General features: G+C 35.2%; 1 protein-coding gene across 1 annotated transcript in view; it reads left to right on the top strand.

Annotated features, from left to right (window-relative positions):
• The window catches only part of LOC5578128 (membralin), a 282,759-nt gene that overhangs the window by 25,871 nt on the left and 234,249 nt on the right, over positions 1-22,639 (top strand). Inside the window, exon 8 of the mRNA XM_021843500.1 lies at positions 18,387-18,470. Coding sequence (XP_021699192.1) covers positions 18,387-18,470 — 84 coding nt within the window. The remainder of the gene's footprint in view (positions 1-18,386; positions 18,471-22,639) is intronic.

Here is a 22,639-nt window from a genome sequence, read left to right as displayed (position 1 = left end):
AAACATACCTTCAAGAAATCCTGCATATGCGCAATATTTGAAGAGATTTTAAAGGATATCATGTGATAGTTCCTGCATAAAATTCTGTAATAAAACTGTAAAGACTTAATTTTGACTTTATTGAGAGATTTGCGATCTTAGATGCTTTATCTCTCGAACTTTATAGTGGTTCGTGCATTTAGGCCAGGTAATATTAGATTTTTATGGAAAAAAAAACTTCTGTTTTTGAAATTAGTTCTAATTTTACTAAGGCTTAATTTAAATGTTGACTCGCGATATTTTCCCTCTGCTGATGTTTCTGTAAATTAAATATAAATTCAGATGTAGAACGCTGTCTTGAAAGTCGAATGCACTTTTCTATCTACTTATACTTCTGAAGAAATTACATAAATGCCAAAACCATTCTTCGAGAAAACTGCACTTACGCCCTTTGCGCCACTTCTAAAACTTCACCAAAAATTCTCATTTTTTCACAGGATCTTATTTTGAGACCATTGATCATTTTCCACTTTGTAAATCTTGACTATGAATAATTTAGAGAAGTAAGCCCCACCCTAATGTACTAGCCTATACCCAAAGAAATGCCGTAAAGTGGTTCCAGAGGAAAAAGGGTCTGAGTCCAAGTGTAATGTCCTTGCATTCTGTACGCCACTTGAACAATTCAAAATTGCAAGAATTGTGGTTTAGTGGGCCGTCGATGTTGCGGCACATTCCCTGAGTTACCTAATCAGGGGTTAGATTTCAGCCCATGTAAATAACAGCATTTTGGCGATGATTACCAACAGTACGCTTCTAATGTTCATACATTCAAGCAAGCAGAATTCACAAGGAAACATACATTCAAACAATGGTTCTTAGCTGCTGGATTGATTTAGCAAGATGTTCATTGAATATTTCTAGGAATAGAAACAATTACTTTATTAATGAAAATCACCAAAATATTAGGGGTATTCACTTAAAGAAGCGTAAACTGAGATATGGACCGATGCACGAGTTCACTACTTTGACGTTTGAGCGGTGCCGAATTCATTGGTTTCCATGGCCACATAAATAACACGGCACCGCTAAAATGTCAAATAGTGAACTAGTGCATTGATTCATTGGTGATGAAACATTTCAAATGAAATATTCCTTTTCTGGCTCCAGACGATAATAATAATTAGTTTATAATCTAGTTACCTTACAAAAATATCAAGCTTGTCAAAAGTTTGTTTATTTGAATTACGAACTTTTATTCGATTCGTTTCAGCCAAGATTCATCATAGTTGATGAACCTGCGACTGTTTAATTCACGTTACCCAGAATTCCTCCCAGATCGTCAACGAAGATCGCCGAATTGTACTGTTGCTATAAGAACTCTCCATTCAACTTATAATGGTCAAAATTATTACGATAGCTTTTGAATAATTTCCCACAATCATTCAAGTGATCCCAAGTGAAAATTTGTGGGATGTTTTATAAACGAAAACCAATGCGTTTTGAACCCTCAAATATTCAATTTCAGATTACTTTTTTTCGACTAGAATTCAATTCGATGGCAAGTAATCAGAGTCGATGTACGTTGCATTCAGTTTATGGACTGTCAATTATCCAAGACTATATCCAGGATTTTTCAGCAAACCACCTCCAATCATCTCCCCTCCCTTATGATAAGATTTTTGTGTGAAAATGAAAAGTTATTTGCATGGCGCGTATAAAAATCTCAATTCCCTCTTACCTCCCCCATAACGTTTTTCGTAATAAATAAACAGCGAAAATATTGCTTAAACTCAGATACATGACCATTCAACGGAACCAACAAGATCCGGCATTAACGGAATCTTTTTCATTCAAAATTATTCGTTCTATGGCCTTGCTTACAAATTCATGTAACTTTCCCCCAGCCATTTTCTAAAAAAAAACTTAAAACTATAGAGAATCCTACTCTTATCTACGTTTCCCAATTGTTTTTCATGCTTTGTTTTACTGGGTTGTTTGGTTGTTGCTATGATGACCGTCGCATTCTTGGATTGATTGACTGTTGAATCTCAACGGCTTGAAATATTTCTTACGCAGTTTATGAAACATTTGAGATAACCAGTTTATCACGATATACGCAGGATTTTACGCCGGTAAGTGAATTTATCTATTATCTATTCAAATGCAACACTACTACACTAAGATTGACGTAATTTTTTTTAAATGGTAAATCTTTATGAAAAATCTTTGAAACGCGTTGCTTTTGAAACGCGCCCTAATTGTTTATTTGTCATGGTTACCTCTCCTCGATTGCTACATAAAAAGAATCATGACAAGCCTTATCTAAGTTTCATGGAGGAATGCAACACGGCATTTTTCTCCTAAAATCATGCATAGCACAAACATTTGACAAATTGTTATTATTATATATTAGAAAGGTTTTGACCACCTAGTCATTCGCCTCGAGTTTGAAATATACCACCCATTCCTCGCACCTCTGTCAAAGTCAAAGATAAGCTGTCGCGAAGTCAGTCCGATCTGAAATTTCGTCTCATTATCTTAAGGACCTTTAACTCTAATGTTAATTGTTATCAACAGAATTTGGTCGTTAATTTAAATTTCTTATTGCCTAGGAGAAGGTTTCGACCGTGATTGTTTTAAATTATTATTGTTTTATGGCTATATCGGTCATGCGACTCAAAGGTAAAGGGAGTCTATAGAAGCAAATGATGGAAACGAATAGGTGCATAGGCGTCGCAAGGGAGCGACAAGATTGAAATTTTTAATTAGGTGGTGAAAATTGAGCAAGCCATTTTAAAGTCAGTAAGCATCGAAGCGTCCTGTATTTTGCCTAGCTTCTCTACTGGAAAAGGGTTGGCTCAAAGCTTCGAGCTTTGCTACCAACACAGGCAAAATACAGGAGGCTTCAATGTGCTCTTATACTGACGGCAATCAACCGAACGGTTCTATCGATCGATGACTGATATTGGGAATTGACACGCAGTCAGTGAATTTGTCTCTTTCATGTGTGTTCTTCCCGCCAGTCACCACATGATCCAGTTAGAACTGCATTTGCTGTATTTTGCTTATTTGTTAGAACTCAAAGCTTTGAGCCAACCCTTTTCCAGTAGAGAAGCTAGGCAAAATACAGGACGCTTCGATGCTTACTGACTTTAAAATGGCTTGCTCAATTTTCACCACCTGATTAAAATTTTCAATCTTGTCGCTCCCTTGCGACGCCTACGTACTTATTCGTTTCCATCATTTGCTTCTATAGACTCCCTTTACCTTGAGTCGCATGACCGATATAGCCATAAAACAATAATAATTTCTTATTGCCGTTGAGAGTGCTTCGTGAAGCCCAAGCAGGACAGTTCGGTTTTGCGTCGTCCGATAGATTTGGCTCACGGTTTCGCGCGTGTTTTCGTCGCTGGAGATTTTTTTTTCCTGTTTTGGAGCGTCTTGCTGGGTAGGTATTTGAGACGGCACAAGCAAGACAGTTTGTTTTCGGGACGCCAAGAAGTTTTGCTGTCAGTATCAGTTTTCGAGGATGGATTACCAACTGGTGAGTTCGTTTCATGCTTATGATAACACATATTTTCTTGAAAGCGTAACTTTTAAGTAATATCAAAACAAACTTTGTACGGTTCGTCACTATAAGTGTCGGCATTATGCTTTTTTCTTATACAATTTCAATGTACATATATTTTTCTCTTTTTGACATTATTAAAAATTATCTTTTGAATTGTTCGACATTGTGAATGTTGACGTATTTTTTTAAACTTCTACCATATCGAGACAAAATGCACAGTAATACTCATATGTAATTTTCAAACAAACTTTGTATAGTTCGTCACTACAAGTGTCGGCATTATTCATTAATAAAAACATCTTTTGAATTGTTCGACATTATAGATGTTGACGGATTTTTTAAAGCTTCTACCAAAAACTTCTCGAGACAAAAATACAAAACTAGCTTTAAATATAAGTCGTATATTTCTCCCTTGTCCAGAGGTGACTTCCAGATCTTTTACTCCCTCACTAATAAACACCCTTCCCGTGGTGATTGTGGAGATGCAGAGGTATTCTCGATCTCTAGGAGCAACAATCATTACACCCTAACATTCCTTCCCCATCCCAACTGACTGTAAGGACTTGGCCGGCGCCGTTACTGATCAATAATATTAGATCTGCTAAAATTGCACTTCGAGAGTAAGCGGAAACTCCCATCCCTTTTTCATTTGGATCGTAGTGCAATTCTTACCAGTTCCGATCAATCACGGAGTAGCAACCATTGACATGTACAGTCAGTCTATGCTATGCTATGCTATGCTTTAAATTTCTTATTGCCGTTGAATACCTTTACAAATTCATTGGAAAACATCTATTACCTATAAAGATGGAGACCCTTGTATTTTTCCACATGTTCAAATGGATTGTCTTTCCTGAAAAAGACAAAATGACAGAATAATATTCTTAGAAGGAGCTTATTTTATTTTCCAACAACTTTTGTTGTTGTTTAAGTCGATCCAAAAACTCTAACCAGCACTCTTGCCATTGATGAATATGTCAAAAGCAAACCAAAATGGGAAGTAAAAGTGAAAACACCTTCCAGACTCGAGGGAGTTGGGTGAAGGAGGAAAGATCTATAGACACGCTATCACCCCATCACAAACTTCTCGTCATCAGTGTCACTACAGCAGCATACAAAGAACTATAGGTATCACTCCATCGACCGAACCTAATTACACACATTCATGTCAAATGGCTATCATGTTTCACTTTCAATTCACTTTGGCAACATTTTCATGGTAATATATTGATACGAATCCTTTTATCTTTTCGTGTAGATATACGCACCTTCATGTCTCGGGTTTCCCCTTGGGGAGAGAGGGCCTTAGCCTTCCTCGAACACAAGCGAAACGTTAGGAAACAAACTGAGAGTAACTTGTTGTTGATATGTGCGAAGATGAGACCAGTCTGTACCAACATTCCAGGTCTAGCCTTGGTCCGGTCGGACATATAGGCTCGTGTTTATAAACGATATATGAAAAAAACTTCTCCCTGTAATATTGTTGCACCGGTAGTTTGTGTAACCTTTAGTAGAGAAGATAAATGTACCTTCGTCGTAGTCGTCTTTTGTCGCTTCAGGAAGGTCAAACTTTTTTTGACGAACACAGTTATAGAAACCGTTGACATTGCAAAACATTGTTTTGTACAGGTCATGAATTGGATTCATCTTCGATTAAAATTTGACGAATCGTACATCGGACAGGTGGTACAATTTCCATTTTGTTTCACTTTTCGAAGCATGTCACTAAATCGAACGGACGTCTAGAAAGATTTCTTGTACATTATAATGAGCTAGCTGTTACATTTTACATAAGGTTGTTTGGCATAAGGTTATTTGGCATAATGTCCATTTGACATAACCAAAATTATATGAACAACTACCGTGAAACTAAACATTACATAGGGGACGGACCTGGTGTAGTGGTTAGAACACACGCCTCTCACGACGAGGACCTGGGATCGAATCCCATCCCCGAGATAGTCACTAAAAAATCAGTGACGACTTCCTTCGGAAGGAAAGTAAAGCCGTTGGTCCCGAGATGAACTAGCCCAGGGCTAAAAATCTCGTTAATAAAGATAGAAAAAAAAACTAAACATTACATATATTTGCAATTGGAATAAATGGATAAATGGATGAGAAATTTGCGAAAACGTTACACGTTTTCTCGATGAGTATCGAACTCACAACTCGCTGTTCACTAGATAGGGCGCGTTACCCCTACACCACGAGAAGATTAATGGACGCAAAAGTTAACCTGAATTCGATTTCAGCTTAATAATCACGTGGTTCTCTTCCTCATAGCGCACCTCTTTCGGAAAAAAATAGATGTCCATCCAAACACAACACTTTCTATTGTACCGTGCTGCATCGAATTGCCGGACGCTTCGAAAGCCGGACACTGTCCTTTTTCACGGTGTTTTTTGATCAAATTCCGATTTCTTTTCGACTAGAATCCATAATTAGAATGTCTTCTAATTCTTCATGCATAAAATTTGTCGAAAACAGAATTTTTGAACGATTTAAGGCCGGGATTAGAAGCATCCGGACACTTCGAATCAAGACGGTATATGCAATGGCTAGTCGAGAACGAAAAAAATAAAAGAGAACAAAATTATATTCTTTCTTTCAAAAGATGCCAGTTCTTGATAAAAAAAAAAATGTTATGACAAATGGCGTTAAGCCAAATGACCCAGACACTTCTGAAAGATCATAGATTATATTGGTTCAGAATTACGGGTTATTTTTAAAAGACACGGACAACGTCTTCAGACATTTAGCTGCACAGACCGTAACTTAACACTTGACAACAGACAAGCATGCTCCAGTGGCACAGCCGAGAAACATTCCTGACGAAAAGTTTCAATGGTTGAAGCGGCAATCGAACCCACAACCCATGACACTATGCGCTTGAATGCCTGACGATACAAACCGCACGGCCACGACGCCCACAAAAGATAGTGTGTATTTTTATGCAAATATCAGTGGTATGAGGTATGCCTGTAAACATATTAACATTTTGCGTTTCTATCAGTGAAAGGGCTAAAGCTACCGGTAGAGACAATCGATTTTAAAACTATTTAAACCAAAAATTGATAAATATTTCAACTTGTTCAGCAAAACTGCAGCCAACAGATTATAGCTTCACTGTGCCTTATTTATTTCTTCTCAATTATTCAAGTTTTACTGGGAATAATGATTAGTTCAATAAGGTCAAACTTTACCTTATTATGTGTTTGTAAAATTTTTATTTTAAGACACCTAATAACTACCAGCTCTGCCTTGTCTCTCCACGTGAAGATCAGTGATTCTTGCAACAATTTTATCCATGTTTTGATTATGTCCGTGTTTAAACTTCATAATTATAGAAAATCAAATACCACCTTTATCACCATCCAATTCCCCCCACCCGTGGTCTTTTAATCTGAGTGCCAACGCATTATTCTTCTAGAACATAACCCCTTCACTAATATTGCACAATATGTCATGCGATCAATTTATTGTATTGTTGTTTGTCACATGATTGGTCCCCTTTTGTCTTATGTTACCCGTATGGTGCCTATAAATAATCGCATTGACCGACCAGTATTATATGGTATATAAAATACACCGAGAGTATCACTTCAATGTCCTAAGCTCAGGTTATTCAAGAGCGATCAATGCGTTTTTTTTCTCTTGCTGACCACTAGGCCGAACGTCAAAAACCATTCACCATACGTTGCCGTTGTCTCGTTTAGACGTGGAAAATTGCGCCATACCAGGGGTCGGTTTATAGCTTCCAAGCAATGGGAGACAATCCCCCAGTTTACCTTGAGCCATGTGATGATAGGCATGAAGGACAACACCGTTTCCCATATCGCACACCAAAAGGGCAATCGGAGGCTTATATGAATTGGATACACGACCATAATACGTGTGTTAACAAACGATGGAGGCGAGATACGGACAAGCGAACGTTCTCCCACTCCCCGTTATGTGTTATCATTTATAAGATATGTATTTCGATAATAAGCGTAACAAGTGTCCTATGACAGAATTGATAAGGTGAACTGGAAACCTATGGCCTGGTCTGGATTTCACATTTTTTCCACCGCTCTGCACCGCCACCTTTCCGGTTTGATATATTAATACACAGAGCAACACACAAAATGTAAACAAAATACTGACTGTGGTTTTTGAATGTACACATTCTTTTTCTTACTAGTAAATCCCTAGTTGAATTTTGAAGGATTAGTATGAATTTCGGAGTTACATCCTTTTCAATTAAAAAAAAAAAAATACGGATATATTTCATAAACTATTGGATGCAACCTTTGGGCGAAATGTTCTTCACGCAAAAAGGCACATCTTTTGTGACCATGTCATCATAGTGTTTTAGTGCAAAAACTCCGAAAAAAATGGCTTTTATCACATGTTTTGGTCAGGATTAAAAAAAACCGTTCAGCATAAACATCACAAGCAACTTTGCTGAACACACTCAACTCCATCGCTTCCTTCCTGTAAAGCACGATTTGGGATTGGCGCTTTTTAAATTCAAGAAACTTGCTAAAAGAATTAACTAGTATTCGTAAGGAAACATCCAGCTAAAAAAATGAAAAGGGCGTAACTCCAAATTTTGAACTAATCCTTCAAAATCCAAATGGATTTTTACTGGTATCGGTATGTACTTCCAGGAACAAGTAAGACAATATTTTGTTGACATTCGTTGACCTTAAAAAATGTTGCCCGTTTTTATCAGACGTGGTACTCTGCCAAACCTCTATAGCTATCCCATCACACATCAGGGCGGATGTTATGCTCACTCGTACGTGTCGAGATTCAGTTGGGCACACTTTTTCCACTCACTGCCAGACGATAATGATGTGACAATACAGGACACACTCTTACGATGTCATCATACCTATCAATAATCTTGTTCCGCCATGCATTTACCTGAGTTCGCAGTACACACTTAGATTAAATTACTGAGGTCGGTAAAATTTTACTGGGTTTTGGAACTACCGAAAAAGTCAGTAAAATGAAAACTGTCGTCACGCGTAATTGAAAAGCAAATTTCACCATGTTTTATTTTTTATCGATGTATGATATAAAAAGAAAGCTCTCTACAAAATTTCAGTAAAAAATCTCTGTTTGTAGATTTTTGACATTTTTTTAGTTTACTGACTTTTTTGGTAGTTCCTATACCCAGTTATTTTTACCGAACAGATTGAGTGTGTAGATGTGTGTTTTGCACGTACTACCTAAGGACTGTTCATTTTATAAAGTGGACATCTTGTGCATGCTGTATTTTTTTAATCCTCTGATACCCAAATTTTTATTTTCGATCTAAATATCATTTTTAGTTATCTAAAATCGTTCTAAACACGTTTTGGGCAATGATTTATTTTTATTCGCAAATCTATGAATTTTGGTTTTTGATTTTTATTATTTTTATTTTTGAACATCCCTACCCTTTTTCATTTTTTCTTGAAGCCTCATCTAGTTACTGATTTTTGGCAATGATAAAAGTTCAAGTTTTTACGGTACTTTTAAAAATAATAAATTTTAAATATTTTTATCAAAATATTTTTATTTTCCGTGTAAACCCCAGGAATTTTTAGGTTACAGTTGTGTTCAGAATAATAGTAGTGAAAGCCGATTTTCATACAAAATGCTCAACTTTGGCTTGCTGTAACTTTGCTTCCTTATGAGCAATCGGCATGAAATTTTGGCAGTGAACTACAAATATACTCAATTTCATTATCACAAGATTTGAAAATTTTCACACTACCGGCTAAAAAGTTAAGCACCAGGTGAAATCGCCCAAAATAATAGTAGTTTTTCTTTTGTAAATTTTGTTCAGCAACAATTTTATAAAAAATGGCTTGTTTATATAAGAATACAATTTTTCAAACAATTTTCAAAAATACATATAAGTTTGAAAAGTCATAAAAATCTTATCTCATATGCATGTTTAGAGTCAAGGTTTAAGCTAAAATAAAATAATTTTGATTTCCGAGCTACGAAAAAATACACAAAATTCCAAAGGCGGGGTTGGGTATTAGAGGGTTAATTTATCAATGAAATTTCAATCGGTTTTCTGTACATCGTTCGACTAGTATTGTATAATGTCGTAATAATAACAAAATCTCCAAAATAATTAAATTTCACACGAATATGGAACAACGTTTAGAACTGTCGATTTTTGGAGGTTTTCAAAATCAATCATTGTTAGAAAATGGCTTTTTTATATCTTTTATTTTCAAAAAAGGCTTGTTATTCGAAAGCATCATCGATCAGGAGCCTGATGGAAGAAATCAAGTTATTTTTGGAGCAACAATTTTACAAATATAATAAAATCATTTTTCCCCGATATTTTTAAAGGAAAATATTTTAAATTTGAAGTGAACTGATATGAGTAGATTTTTTTGGTTTATAGTATGTCCTGACGGAAGTACTAACATGGTATTAATATGAAAAACAATTTACGACTTCATAGGGTTACTTATTTAGTCCCCACGTCACATTTAAACCACAATAGAAAAACGATTGCTTTATTTTTAGAAGACTTTTCAAAATACATTAAAAATCATCAAAATTGGCAACACTGCTGTGATAAAATCGATTTTATTTTCCTCATATTATTTTCATAATATGTTATTCTGAGATTATCAATTTAAACATTCGGAGAAAAACGTTTACAATTTGCTGTGTATCAATAAATATGCGTACAAGATTTTAAAAGTATGAGACTTTTTAGTAAAACGACCATAAAGAGTAAAATTTATACTTAAGACTGCGGTTTACTCACGATTTAACTCTCGTTTGTACAAATATAGTTTCGTTAGTAATCTAAACTAGTTTTGAACACGCTTTTTACTTTTCTCTTTTGCTGGGAGTGAAAAGATGGTGTATCAGCAAATTTGGCCATAAATGAATAAATCACTAAAGTTACCGTATGTCAGAGAATGATGGAATATAATTGATTTTTTTAAAGCTATACCCTTAGTAGAATAGTAAAGGATACAAACATACAATTTGTTCATAAATATGAGGATTTTTGTTTTGCGAAAAATAATGGTAAACTTTTTGGGGCCCAGATAGCCGTAGCGGTAAACGCGCAGCTATTCAGCATGACCATGCTGAGGGTCGTGGGTTCGAATCCCACTGCACAGTGGGACGGATAGGGGTTTTAGGAGGAAAGATGGAACTCACGCCTTCAATTGCGATTTTACGTAAAAATGATGTTCTGCAAAGTTGTTTCTAATATAAAAACAATTTTTTTGGTCGGAACGAAAATTAGGGTGGCCCTATGTAAAAAAAGATAACCATTAAAACTTTTTTATTTTAAGGAATATTGACATAGCTTGTTCTACAAAGTTGAAGATCGGAGAATTTTAAGCTGATTTGATAAAAAAAGTTTTTTCCTAGCTCAAAAATTGACCGTTTTAGAGCATTCTTCGCTATTGATGTAGGGTGGCCCTTCAAAAATAGGTTTTTGTGTTATAATTTTTTTTAGAGATCTCATCAAAGTTGTCATTCCTTCATCTTAAGACGATTGAGACGCATATTTTAAGGCCTATACAATTTTGTCGGTAAATAGTTATAAACATTTTTCATGAAAAACAAACGTTTTTTTACATGTAAATGTACTTGGGGCAAAAAAAGATTTTGTTTTTGTATGACAACTATTATCTTTCAGCTTTAAATCGGAATAGAAAAACTAACTTATTTCATATTCTTATATACGTACTTCTGAAAAGAGTCAAAGGAGCTCACAAGGGAAGGTCACGATGGTGTTACACGGGGTTTTCAACCGGACTATTTTTGTTAGATTCTACATGTCGAAATATGAAAAACCCCAAAGCCTTTCGGGTGATGGAACAGTGGTGTAGCCAGGAGGGGCTCTGAAAGGGGCAATTTTGTACGTATATTATATTATTAGGCTAATTGGAAATTTGATAAAAATATTTTTTCAATATCTATTGTGATGGTAGAGAACAGAATTGACATTAATTTATGTTTAAAATGTATTTTCCATGCCATAGGCGCAATCGGGATGGGTTTAGTATTGGTATACTGTTCTAATAAAACCAAATTTGTTTTGGTGTCCATATTCCATGTTGGTTACGCCAATGGCATGGAAAATACATTTTAAACATACTTTAATGTCAATTCTGTTCTCTACCATCACAATAGATACTAAAAAATATTTTTGTCAAATTTCCAATTAGCTCAAAAGTATAATATACGTACAAAATTGCCCCTTTCAGAGCCCCTCCTGGCTACAACACTGGTCCATCACCCGAAAGGCTTTTGGGTTTTTCATATTTCGACATGTAGAATCTAACAAAAATAGTCCGGTTGAAAACCCCGTGTAACACCATCGTGACCTTCCCTTGTCAGCAATATAAATAAGGAGAAAAGTTTTTTGAAAATATCTTCTAAATTTACCTCCCGGTTGAATTTCCTGACATGGCTCATCCCAAACTTCCGAATACTTCTGTTCTGGGATTTGCCGGGCTCTTTGGGAAACATTCTGATTGGAAGTAACGAATGCTCAATTACTAGTAATTTGTCCACCGACAAATTACTAGTAACTTGTCCACCGTAGGAGATATTTCGTATCTGGAACGGTACCCAAGTAACACATTTGGTGATAAATATGTTCAAAATACACCTTTCGTACATAACCGCTGTTTTGGTTCGAATGTCCAATACCAAATTTCATGCACATTTATAACCGAAAAAGCGCAAATCTGAAGGCTTTTAAAACATCTTCCTCGTCTCAATAGATGTTTTACAATACATATTTCATACTTTTGGAAGCATTCTGAATAGTTATATCAAAGTTACGTAATACATAATAGACACCAGTATGTTATAACCAAGTTATCTAGACGTAATCTAGAATGAGGGAATACAAGTACACATTGTGTTTTGCTTGAAATGTGTTGACAGCTCAATTAATCGAAACAAAACAAAAATAAACAGTGATTTCAATTGCAAGTACCTTGATCAAATAAAATCATGAAACATATTATTTCTTCTAACTAGTTTTAAATAGCAAATATAAGACGACTTTCGTGTACAGAGTGTATGATATTTCATGTGCCGGCTTAGATTTGCAGTGAAACCGAATGTTGTACCCATTGATAATTAACGCGCCGTTCATTATATGCGCAATTGCAATTCGTGTTCCGTGAAATCAATCAAATTGTGATAAATTTTTGTCTCAACTGCAGGCGAGAAGCATGGTGACTTCTACCAGAAGTGTACAGTGCAGGTAAAAAGTGTTTGTAATAATTGTTTATAATATACCTATGGCAATTCGATGTGTTTTCTTATTAATACAAATGTGATGCTAAAAGTATACTTAACTTAAAGATGGGGTCGAACCTATTACTTAGTTTTTGTGCTGGAAATCGTCATTGTATTGGCGTTAATTTATGAATTGCTTGCTATTAAAATTGTACATTCATTATTATTTTGAACGGCAATGTATAACGGCATTGATATGGTAGAGATAGAAAAAAAAAGTTGTGTTCGGAATAATGTTTTAATTACGTATAAAATACGTGTTCACAGCAGCAAATTCACAAACTGCTGTTTCATTCATCTATGATGTCAAATATCGTCGTTGAAACTGTTCACCATTGATAGCACCTGGCGGGTTTTATTGGATCAACTATTTTTGTTAGTATTTTCTGTAATTTACATTTTTTTTTTTTTTACAACAGATTTTTATTGGCTTCAAAATACAATTAACTGCATCCAAATTTGAAGAGCTACTGTTGACATTCAGCCAATGCTAAATATGTTCTACAACTGACAGAAAAAATCATCATTATAACAACTTCATCAAAACAGATCAATACGGGATGTGCTAAATATGTTTTATTTTTGTTGAATCCAATTATCATGCTTTCGGGAGCATCTTTATAACTAAAATTACTTCGATGAATTTTTGGTTGTGTGGAAAGATTTAGCCAAGTGATATTTACATTAATTGGCCGGGAATATAACACGAATGACATTTCTAGTATGCCAGATTATTATGTTTTGCGTGAACATCGCCTGGACGGGATTAAAACCAAAGATGTATTGGATTCCATATTTAAGACCTGAATAGAACTCCATCTTCAGATATCTGTTCAATATGATGTTTTCTGTGTTACTTGGGTATATTACTAGAGTACGATTTCTGATTATGACGCTGACTTTCAAGGCTAGATAAAGAAGAATAACTATCATGTTTAAATGTTTTGATTAATTAAGGCTATAATTTAGAGATATCCATGCCTGAAAATTGAACATTATAGTAAATTTGGGAGTTCCTTCAAAAATAAGTTAGTAACGGTTATTAATATATGAACCAGTCATATCATTGACAAACAGATCCGCCGAAGTATAATACGATTATTCACATTTTTAAGCTGACAAACACTATCGTCATGTCAACACAATTCATTTTGTTTTCCCAACTATACAAACATATAAACATGTTTTTTTTTTTGGTTATCAAAAAGTCTTTAACTCTTCATCAGAAAAAAAATTGTACCAATATTCTTATTTTTCTGGCATCGCGTCAATACTGGAACAGATCATACTTCTCAGGTTATTGTTGTTAGGAGCACTTCCACAGTTATTAACTGAGAGCTTTCTTTGCCATATTTTTCATTTTGCATTCGTATATCGTATGTATTAGTATTGATGACACTTTATGTCCAAGGAAGTAAATTAAATTTTCATTACAAAAAGACTCTTGTATCTATTTGTTTCCATTAGCTATATCTTTTATGTTTGAGTTTCAATTAGTCTTAAAAGTAATGGGAAGACATTTTTACTAAGAAACTTGAAAGAATAAAAATTAAACACAAAAAAAAAACAATTTTTGATGGGCACCCTACATCAATAGCGAAAAATGCTCTAAAACGGTCAATTTTTGAGCTAGGAAAAAACTTTTTTTATCAAATCAGTTTGAAATTTTTCGATCTTCAACTTTGTAGAACAAACTATTTCTATATTTCGTAAATTAAAAAAGTTTTGATGGTTATCTTTTTTAAAATAGGGCCACCCTAATTTTCGTTCCGACCAAAAAAATTGTTTTTATATTAGAAACAACTTTGTAGAACATTATTTTTACGTAAAATCACATTTGAAGGCGTGAGTTTTATCTTTCCTCCTAAAACCTCAATCCGTCCCACTGTGCACTGGTCGAGGATCTTTTCGTTAAGGAAATTTTCTCGATTCCCAGGGCATAGAATATCTTCGTACCTGCCACACGATATACACATGCAAAAATGGTCAATCGGCAAAGAAAGCTCTCAGTTAATAACTGTGGAAGTGATCATAAGAACACTAATTTGAGAAGAAGGCTATGCCCCAGTGGGGATGTAACGCCAGAAAGAAGAAGAAGAATGGTAAACTTTGACGATCACTTTTTTTAAGAGTTTTTTGGAAAAACTATTTAGCTCTTCAACTAAAAGCGTTTTCTAAGATCTTATGTTTTCATAGCATTGTAGAATAATAGTTGTACGATACACAGAAAACCTATAACAATTTTATTAATAAATAAAAAAGATATAGCATAAACAAAGTGTTCACTTTATAAAATGAACAGTCCTTATCTATGAATTTGTAACGCAGAGGAAATGTAAAATGTGACACAATGTTTGCACTGTGTTTTTGTTATGTTCTTCGTTAGTTTGTTCTAGGTATTTTAAGGTAAAACAGCTTAGAATACAACTTCAACAATGCACCAAAACTGTGAAGTAGGGTTTCCCAATAGGTGGTCCGCGAAAGTAGCATGCCTTTGTGGAACCACTGAGGCGTTGCCATTGCTACCCGTTAGATGTCCGCGGACCACCGGTTGAGACATCCTAATTTAGAGTTGTACCCAAGAAAAATGAGACTATGGTCGCCAAAAATTTATTCTGTGTCGTTTTGCTTGATCAATGAATAAATGTTAGGAATTTCGTAATTGTTTTTTTTCATGACAACAATATAATGGAACTGTAGGCTTGAAATTATTCGATATGCAGTATCTCACCAGCTGAGCCTGGTTTTTGTCAGTACGAACTTGAAAATGAAGAATTATTCAAGGAGATGTCCATAGCAAGAACCTTGCAAAGTTTCGAACTAACTTTGGCAGCTTTTATCAGCCTTCTGGTGCGATTCTTGGATTAGAATTATTGGCGGGTTTGAACAAATTCGATATTATCAATTTTTTAGTCTCGAACTTTTCGCGGAATCCTCTCGAATCATCGTCATTAAATGTCAGCTGAACTTTTGGAGAGATGTTCGCTTGAATACTATAGTAGTATTTCCTAAAAGATTTTTGAAATTATAGATATTTTTTTTATTACAAAAATTTGATACATTTTATTTTGAAATAGTCTTTTATCTAACATTGTGCACCCGCTTTTTGATTCCGTTTGCCATATTGCTATTGTTGTTGCAAGAATGAATCTACTCAATCTTGTTTACTCTATTGTGCTTGAGATGGATCGGAACAGATACGTAGGGGAACGGAGGGTAATACGCCCATGTTGAGGCAAAGGTGATTTATGCTATAAAAACATTATTAAGGTACCGTGGGGTAAGTGGATACAGAATAATCAATAGTCAACTTCATTGTTATGCACAGCTAACGTGAATTATGTAATTCAAACTTTTTTTCTGTGGAAACCAAATGAGGGACTAATATACTTCAAATCTTCATTTATTTCGATTTTTCTGATTGTTATGTACTGAGTATGAGAGACTTAAAAATCTGCGCCAAATGATCCACTTGCCCCACCATGGTGTTTAGATAAACCACAAAAAGTTTCGTGTGAATTTTGAAATTTTTATTCTTTTATATATTTTTTTTTTCCCAGAAAGGTTAAACAAACTTCTAGGTGAATTAATTCAAATTTTCTATGGTCAATTTGACAAATTTAAGCAGGGAATGAAAAAAGTTAAAGGAAAACAATATTTGCGGATATAAAAATTTATTAAAATTCTTGTAAGCAGTCTGCCAATAAATGATAATAATACTTGATCCACTTACCCCACCCCATTAAAAAGTAGGGGTAAGTGTACCATGTATAATATATCTGTATTTATTTATAAAAACATTGTGATTCATTCAATTAGAACTGGAATGCTCACCATGTGTCGAAAAATATAATAGTTTTCCATTATAGACAGAGATACAATAGATGTTTGATTGATGGAAAACAATTTTCAAATTAATTAATTTTTGCAGCAATCAAGTTGTGTTAGTGTACGTGTAGTACCAGTTTTGCAGTAGTATCAGTGTAGGCGTAAATATATAACGTAAAACGATGCAGTGGTGCGAAAACATTCAACATATTCAAGGATTTATGCTTAATATTGACGAATGATCCACTTACCCCACTGATACACTTCCCCCACTGTACCTTATATGTTTTATTCAACGTGATCTGATAGATAGACATGTTTTCTATCGTTTCATAGAAACAGCCAAACAAAAAATGCGCATTTCTAAGGTTTTAATTTGCCTGTAACTTCAGCGTGGCATTACGATGGGTAGAATTTGAATTTCTTTGATTTTCCTCGGAAAAACACATAAAAATATGAAGAGAAGAATTGATACAAATTGTCTACAAATCGAGGATGGCACGTTTTGGCCCCCTATGGCCAAATAAACCCCAGTTCCCCTAGTGGGGACCCTAGCCGATGGTAGCAGACTCAATCCGGGCACGGTGTGACAGAGGAAACCAGATTATCTGGACCCCCTCCGGTTCCGGTTTGCTTCATCATCATGGCTGGCATCATTATCAAAGTTCTCGCTCGGGTGGATGCTGTGACAATCCTGATCCTGCCTACACGGTTGGTCGAACGAATCAAATCAAAAGTGCTTCTTTTTCTCACCGTTGTTGTTACCTATATTTATGTGTGTTTTTTTTTTTGTGTATGCTGCATGAACGACTCTGATTCGAGATCCTCTATTTGTTGGATGCTTCTAGGCTGCTGCGGCAGCCCTGGGGGAAGAAGGACACTCAAGGGTATTCTATTAGCTACGGAACTGTTTCACATACGGGATATGCCGGTAGCGCGAGAAAAAAAACATCATGGACGAAAATGTGTTGTTTTGCCCCAAGCTTGTCTCGTTTGTCACCTCGGTGACTAGCTTATGTGCTTTTTTATTTCGGTTGCATAGTGCATGTGGTTCGATTGTCCAGGCGGAATGTTGCGTAGACTAGGGATCAAATTAAAAGTTGCTAACTAAGCTAGTTGTCTAGTTCATTTGAATATGGTGCTAGTGTAATAGGAAAACTCCTATTTCCTATTCCATCATACGTGGTAACTTTATTGTTTTACAACTTTGAATTGTTTTGTATTGTTTGGCAGAAAGATTTCAAATATATTTTGACGAAACAATATTCATAAAAGATTGGAAATTCGAAAGCTTTTGAAATTTGAGCAATGAGAGAACTACTATGGCCATAATAGGTCCACTTTCCCTATATTTTGTACTTTTTTTTATATCATATTTTTCAGATTTTTCACTTAAACAAATATGAATTAAATTATGTTTTAAAATAATAAAAATCAATAAAAATCTCAAGATAATTTTTGGTAGGTTTCGTTGCTTTTTTGTATGGAGCTAGCCCTTGTACATTGGCTCATTAGAAATTTTTCGAAAGGGAGAAGTTCTCGCATAAGCCATATAAGATAATGAGTTGAGATGTGATGACATGAACAAAATCAAATAATTTGTTTTATTCCCTAATGCGACTGGGGTTGAAATGATTCCAACAATATGTTTGTCATGGCACGATATAATTAAAAAATATATACAGTTTTACAATTTTTTCATTAATTTTTACTATTTCTTTTATTTCAGTTGACCTACTTCAGATGTTGGAATTCAATATTCCTGTTCGGTTCCCTGCAGCGCCTCTGTTAACTGTCATCCTGGCACTAGTTGGTGAGTATTATTTTACATACATATTTAGCATATTCTTCACTCTAGCAACACTACGTTATTATACTATAAGTGTCCGTTTCATAATTGTAAAAAAAAATGTTGCCAGCGATGAACTGGTGGATCTAATATCGCCACAATTTTGATGTTAATTTGAATTGTAAACCATTCAAAAGTTGTACAATTCTTTTAGTTGAATTATTATGGATGATTATTTTTCGTCAGCCATGTGATTCACAGTTGACAAAATCCATGTAAAATCGGTCAGTCACAGAGCTCGACCATCTTCAATTTGCAGTGAATTTTGCAGATGTTTTCGTTATGGTAGTTTTTTTCTTGGATGAGTCGATCGTTTTGACTCAAGAATCAGTTCTGAAAATGGCCTATGAGTTTTAACATGTAATTTATTTTTAAAAATACTAGCTCCAAAACTATTAATTTTAGAGAAAAGTCGACACTGAAGAAGTCTGTAAGTCGCAAAATTTGGCAATTTTAGACCTCCTCCCTCCCCCACGTAACAGCTTTTGTATGGAAAATTTTAATTGTTTGTATGGACCGTAACACTATGTGAGACCCCTCCCTCCCCCTGTTGCGTTACGTAATATTTGAACGATCCCTCACGGGGAAATTCACTGATTCTGGTAAAATAATTTAGGTTTGTATGTTTATGTATTACATCATTGATTCGTTTTTTTAATTTCATGTGAGTGTTCCAAAGGCTGTACTAAAAACGGAATCGGAGTTATTCTGCCGGAAATTACGATCGCTTTATACTGGTTTGCGAATACCATCTTTTTTCTGAATGATTTTACCAAATTTGCAAAAATTAAATATAAATATTAAAATTATTGGTATGGATTTAGCTTTTTGAACCTAGGATAACTGCTAGAATAAGTGAGAATACCCATTAAATTATAGACAATCTTACCGACAGGCCCACATTCACGCAACAGCATGTTAACACCTAAATTATGAACCCGTTAATTCCTCGACAATTTGTTAACTATGCCATCAACGACCACCACCAGGTGTGCATGTGTAAATCGACCGACATGCTTCCGTCTCCGGTCGCCACTTTTGGCTTGTACCTTTCCGTTACAGAACGTTCACCTGGACTTCCCATATAAGAGATGATGGTAATGAGACAGGGATGGTCTGGTCATGTGTACCTTGTATGTACAAAAGCTAAAGGCTATTTGTAGCTAGATTAATGGAAAGACCTTGTGACGTTGGAGTGGGAAAGAAATTTGGCTCCCATGGTAATCGTCGCCGTTGTATCGTCTTGGTCAAGTCTGTCACGCAAACCAATTTGTTTCCATTACAGGATAACTTAGTCGGTTCATAAAAATAACGATTAGTGTGAGTTTTTTTTTCTCTGCTCATATCAGTGGAACGATCTGGATACCAAATGCTGTTTGTTTTATTTTTTCGCGTGCATGTGATTTATTAGCACATTTGCGGATATTAGATGTGGGACCCCTCTGATGGAGCTGAATTAATTGTTGTGTTTATTGGATATAATTAATGTTGATTTTGCTAGTTCATTTGTTCTGTGTATAGTGGCATAGCTGATTGAGTTGTGTCAATCAGCGTTGCATGATTTAGAAAGATTATTACTTATGTTTTCTTTATGCCTATAAACTGCAAAATCGCAAACGAATATAAAACCGAATGATCGATGGTCAACGGTAAAGGAAATTACATTCGTCAAACCGCTGTCATTCCGTGTGCAGTTTAGATTGCCACATGTTCGAAACTGAGAGTATCCTTTTAGTGTCTTTCTTGGCTAGGCGGCATTGATTCGGTGCTCTGGTATTAAACTATGCAGACTGTATTTGTGAGCTATCCAATGATAGGTACAAACCGAAGAATGATGTGGGATGTTTTCCATATCAGCCAATAATCAGTCGAAGCCCGCAAATTCTACTCATTTTCTGGTGGTTTCCTATGTCCTAGGTATTGTAGCTAGCTGTGGGGATTTGTGCAGCACATGGACAAACAAACCACAGAAAATGAAAGTGATGTTTAGTTCCAGGTATTTTGGATGTTTTCGAGTTCGCACTGGCTGTATGAAATAATCTATTTGTACGAGAAAGTGTGACTATGAAATGAAGATATGTCTCTATGTGCTGGTCCATTACAATCATATCCAACAAGATGTATTGACATTATTCCATAACCTTCATTTTGCCAACATAAATTTCACATGCTGGGAAACACTTAAAATGCACAACTTTTTTGTTTCTTTTTTATTAATTTTTCTGAGAATTTCAGTAGAAAATCTTTACTAGTTCATGGTGTAAAAAAAATGGGAATCGAAATGGTTTCGGAGTTATTCCGTATTGTCCTGGGGTACCAAAATTGGCTATTTCAATGATGATTTCAATAAATATCTCGAGCTATCTTCAATTCTCGAGAGCCCTACAACCTAGTACACCCGATTCTATTTTTTGCACGGATTTTTTTTTACACGGCCGTGCAAAAAAAGTTTCCATACATTTTTTTCCGCCAAAACCTTATTTTTGCATGAAACGTCGAGAAATGGTGTTACTTCTTTTGCACGGTTTTTGAAATTTTGAACTGAAAACTTTTTTTGCACGGTACACATCCCCCGTGCAAAAACAGAATCGGGTGTACATTGATCTATGTTGTCGAGTAGGTCGAAGGGTATCTCGCAGTGAGGAATTGGACAGTTCAGTAGTCGCGCTGCACAGTGCACGATGGTTCGAGGGCGGCCAAAACCTCAAAAATCAAAGTTGTTTTATTCGAACAGTAATATTTTTCCCGACTTCCTCAACACTTCTGTTGTTCAAATCCAAAGTTTGAAGCAGATTCATTGGAGTTTGAATTTTATACAGCTCCTTGAGTGGACCGTGGACATGATTTTTCAAGAAAATTAATATTTGCGATCCATTTTTCACAAGCTGTTTAAGAATTTAAAGAGAGCTCAAACCGCAATGGTATTTTCAGAAATTGTTCAAAAAAACATATTATTTTTTATAAAACTACCCATTAGTAGCCCGCGAATGCCCGCGATGAGAATAAGTTCATTCGAAAGCTAAAAACAAGAGCTTTCAAGTAAGTTACAAATTATTTTGCGAAAACTTGCGATAGACCACTTTCAACGCGTTTGAAGGTGTACGGAGTACAATTCTAATCAAATAATAATAATCCTGTGATACGTTAGTACATGCATTGCAATCGCAGTAGCCATGAATTGCATTCCGAGAAGGAACAAAAAACTCGCTCCAATCTTCTTCTTCTTTCTGGCGTTACGTCCCAATTGGGACAAAGCCTGCTTGTGTATATCGTCTGGCAGATACGATGATACTTTATGCTCTGGCAAGTCGAGAAAATTTACTTTACCAAAAGACCCCACGATTCTCAGGTTAGTCTATCTGAATAGCTGCGCGTTCACCGCTAAAACTCTCTGGGCTCCTATGTATACAATATATTGGGGTCTACCTTAATTAAATATCGTCCACACCTTTATTTGATATTATTAGGATATTGAACTACCTTGAATTTAAATTTGAGCTGTCACTAAATAAAATAACACAAATTATCTCGACTTATTAAGATGGCTGAACAAAACAATTTCCTTCGAAATGCAGCCTCCAGATAAAATGAAACAAATTGGAAAAATTATTCCCTACGTGGACTTGCTTTTGCTGTTAAAACAAGTATGATAACAGACTGAAGCGTCATAGACATGACAATCATGCTGAAACTGATCTGCCATATTTATGGACAAATGCGCATGAAATTTTCACTTTTTTTCAGACATCACATGAATTTCAACAAATATTTTTGAGTGTTTTTTTTTCAGTCACGAGTTTATCGCAGTGTTTTTTTTTTTACAAATTTGATAAATTGGCGCACCTTTATTTAGACGAGATGAAAATATTTACTCATGATGGTTTTTGTGTAGAGCTTCCATGTTTTTGGATGAATAGTTTAGAGTAAGGTGGGGCAAAAGTTCGACCTTAGTGGTATAATCAAAGTTTCCAGGAAAACAATAGCAGTTAAAAATAAACAAATACCATACAGTGAACCTTCAACATATTGGCTATAACTTTGCTGAACAAACTTGTGTCAAAATATTTACTAATTTTTAGTTATAACAGTTTCAAAATTGTTTGTCTTATTCGCCGGTGGGGCAAGAGTTCGAA

Source organism: Aedes aegypti, chromosome 2 (assembly GCF_002204515.2).
Source record: "Aedes aegypti strain LVP_AGWG chromosome 2, AaegL5.0 Primary Assembly, whole genome shotgun sequence".
In the NCBI taxonomy this organism is placed as follows: domain Eukaryota; kingdom Metazoa; phylum Arthropoda; class Insecta; order Diptera; family Culicidae; genus Aedes; species Aedes aegypti.
Note: the sequence above shows the minus strand (reverse complement) of the source record. Positions and strands in the feature narration are given on the sequence as shown.